General features: G+C 36.5%; 1 protein-coding gene across 1 annotated transcript; it reads left to right on the forward strand.

Annotated features, from left to right (window-relative positions):
• The first annotated feature begins 529 nt into the window (after positions 1-529).
• Positions 530-1,516, forward strand: LOC105314189 (zinc finger MYM-type protein 1-like). The gene has a single exon (XM_011408198.2). It carries the CDS (start codon positions 530-532, stop codon positions 1,514-1,516), a length of 987 nt encoding a protein of 328 aa, XP_011406500.2.
• The last annotated feature ends 1,328 nt before the right edge of the window (positions 1,517-2,844 follow it).

Genomic DNA, 2,844 nt, shown 5'->3' on the forward strand with positions numbered 1-2,844 from the left:
GTCTGATGAGTGCTTCATTAGTATTGGATATATAATTTGGAAGAATGCCACAGGACGAACTGGTCGATTGGTAAAGCACTCACTGTCACAAAGGCATCTTAATGCTGCTGCTTCTTGGGCTGATTTTGAGAATAATCAGCAGTCTCAACGCTCCAGATCAACACTAAGTCAGGCACGGAAGGATCAAATCCAGAATAACAGGCATTATTTGATGACTATAGTTCAAATTTTACTATATTCTGCCTTTCAAAAAATAGCACTGAGAGGACACAGGGAAGGAGAAGATTCACAAAATAGGGGTAACTTCTTTGAATTAATTGATTTAGTCAGTAGACATGATTCAGTAGTAAAAAATAAAATTCATGATGCACCAAAAAATGCAAGTTATACATCACATGGTATCCAGGATAAGTTACTTGCACTACTGGCTAAAAAAGTGCTACACAAAATCTGCCAAGCTGTAAAGGAAGCCGGTTTCTACAGTATAATAATAGTAGATGAATCCCAAGATTCATCCAAGCAGAAACAGATGTCTTCAGCAGTTCGTTACGTAAATATTGAAGAAGGATGTGTCCATGAGCATTTCATAGCATTCATGCAAGCAGAGCATCAAGATGCTGAAAGCTTATCTTCTTACATAAAACAGGCTCTCATTACTTATGATTTTGATATCAATAAGATGGTTAGCCAAGGATATGATGGGGCTAGCGTAATGAGTGACCACTGTTCTGGAGTACAGACAAGAGTCCGTGAGTTTGCTCCTTTAGCAGTTTACATTCACTGCTACGCCAATGTGTTAAACCTTGTACTGGTTGATTCTGTAAAGTCTGTAGCAACAGCTTCTGAGTTCTTTGTTTTGTTGGAAGCACTCTACGTCTTAGTGTCTTCTTCTAAAATCCATGCCCTATTTGTCAATTTACAATGTCAGTGTAACCCAAATCAGCAACCACTGGAGTTACAAAAACTCTCAGTGACTCGTTGGGTTTGCAGATACGCTGCTGTTAACGCAGTCAGTCGTACATACAATGCACTTCTTCTTACTGTAGGTGTAGTAGCTGATGCATCTGTCAGTGAATACACCCAGGCTATTGAAGCTAGGGGTCTATATGATCAAGTCAAATCATTTTCCTTTATCATTAGCCTGATTACATTTGATCGAATACTATCATGTACTACGCAGCTTTCTGATCAGCTACAAAGCAATAACATAGATCTTTCTCATGCTGCTGACCTTGTATCTGGTACACAGGCTTTGCTGTCAGAATATCGAACAGATACCTATTGGGAGAAAGTGTATCATTATGCAACAGAAGTAGCCAAATTGCATGATGTAAACACTAAAGTGCTAGTAAGAAGGAGAAGGAGACCTACTGACTTGATCGACAGCTTTGTATATGAGAGTACTGGGGTGAGGGTGATTCCATCTACCAGAGATGAGTATAAGAGAGAGCTATACTCTCCTGTACTAGACAAGTTCCTTATCGTAGGTTTCAAGATCAAAATGTCACTATTATGAGAGGAATAGCTTCATGTACTCCAGCAGTATCAAATTTTTTATCATTACAAGACCTCAAGTCCTCAGAAATGTATAACATTCCCACAGAACCAAATCTGGAGATTGAAGTTAGACTGATAAAGGCTCTGCCCAAAGGCACGATTGGAGATAGTCTAGCATCATTTAGAAACTACCATTATTCTTGCAAACCTGCATACCACACCCTACATGAGTTAGCACAAATAGCTTTAAGGGCACAGTCTCAATGTCAGAGTTTTGATTTAAAATATTGCAATTTCAAAGATCTTAAAGCATATTATTTATTCTTGAATATTAGTTTTACCTAAGATTATCGTAACCATTTCATTAGGTCATAAAGTAAAATGCTGTCAGAATTTCAAAAGTCTACTTCTACTTCATTTGCAATAAATTTGCAACTCTTAATTCTTTTTGATTCATAAATTTATTTTTTTTAATTCACAGACTATTTTAGTGCTCAATGATACAATCATTTCATAATATGGAATTCAATTAATGCTTAGTTTACAATGCGAAAATTTTTAATTAAATTTGTTCATATCAAAACTACTCTGTGTTTCTTTTAGTGAGATAATTTCAGTTGCAAAATAAATAATTATCATTAGTTCCAATTTAGTAAGGTTTTTTAAGGCCTTAAGCTACTATTTTCATTTGCAGCCATCTTACTGCAGCAAAAGAAGTAGCCACTTCATGAATAAACACAGTATTCATTGTCTGATGACAAAATTTGCATCATAGTCTCACTGTGAATTGCTAATTAAATTAAACAATTTTAAATGAAATGCCATGAAGGAAACAAAGGAAAAGATTTGATGCTCTTCACAAGGCTAGGTGGACTGCCAGGACAGGATTTTCAACAGCTGCGACATTTATTTCCTTTACTACTGTCACAGAAAATGATGACAGAAACTTTGATGAATCTGAAGTGACAGCTACACCAAAAAGGGAGAATCAAAGCAATTCAGATGGAACAATGGAGGTCACTCCAGTACATTTTCAAAATGAACCTGATTTCAGCTTGGATACTCCTGAAGGACGCAACTCTGGTGAACTACCTAATAGTAATTCAATCTTCATGGGTCAAGTAAGCCAAATGTGTAAATTTGTTGATCAGATTAATATAACACCTAAATGTGCCTCACCATTATGTATTGGTAAGCTAAAACTTGTTTGTGCTAGTATGATTGGTCAACAAGGTTGTGTTACTGTACAATATCATTGTACTGGTTGTGCTGAGAGACATGTTGCTTTTGAGAGCTCAATTAGGCATGAGACTGAAAACTGTACAGCAGTTGGTCTTGCCCTGCAAA

The sequence above is a fragment of the Amphimedon queenslandica genome, unplaced genomic scaffold, assembly GCF_000090795.2.
Source record: "Amphimedon queenslandica unplaced genomic scaffold, v1.1 AMPQUscaffold_13073, whole genome shotgun sequence".
Lineage (NCBI taxonomy): Eukaryota > Metazoa > Porifera > Demospongiae > Haplosclerida > Niphatidae > Amphimedon > Amphimedon queenslandica.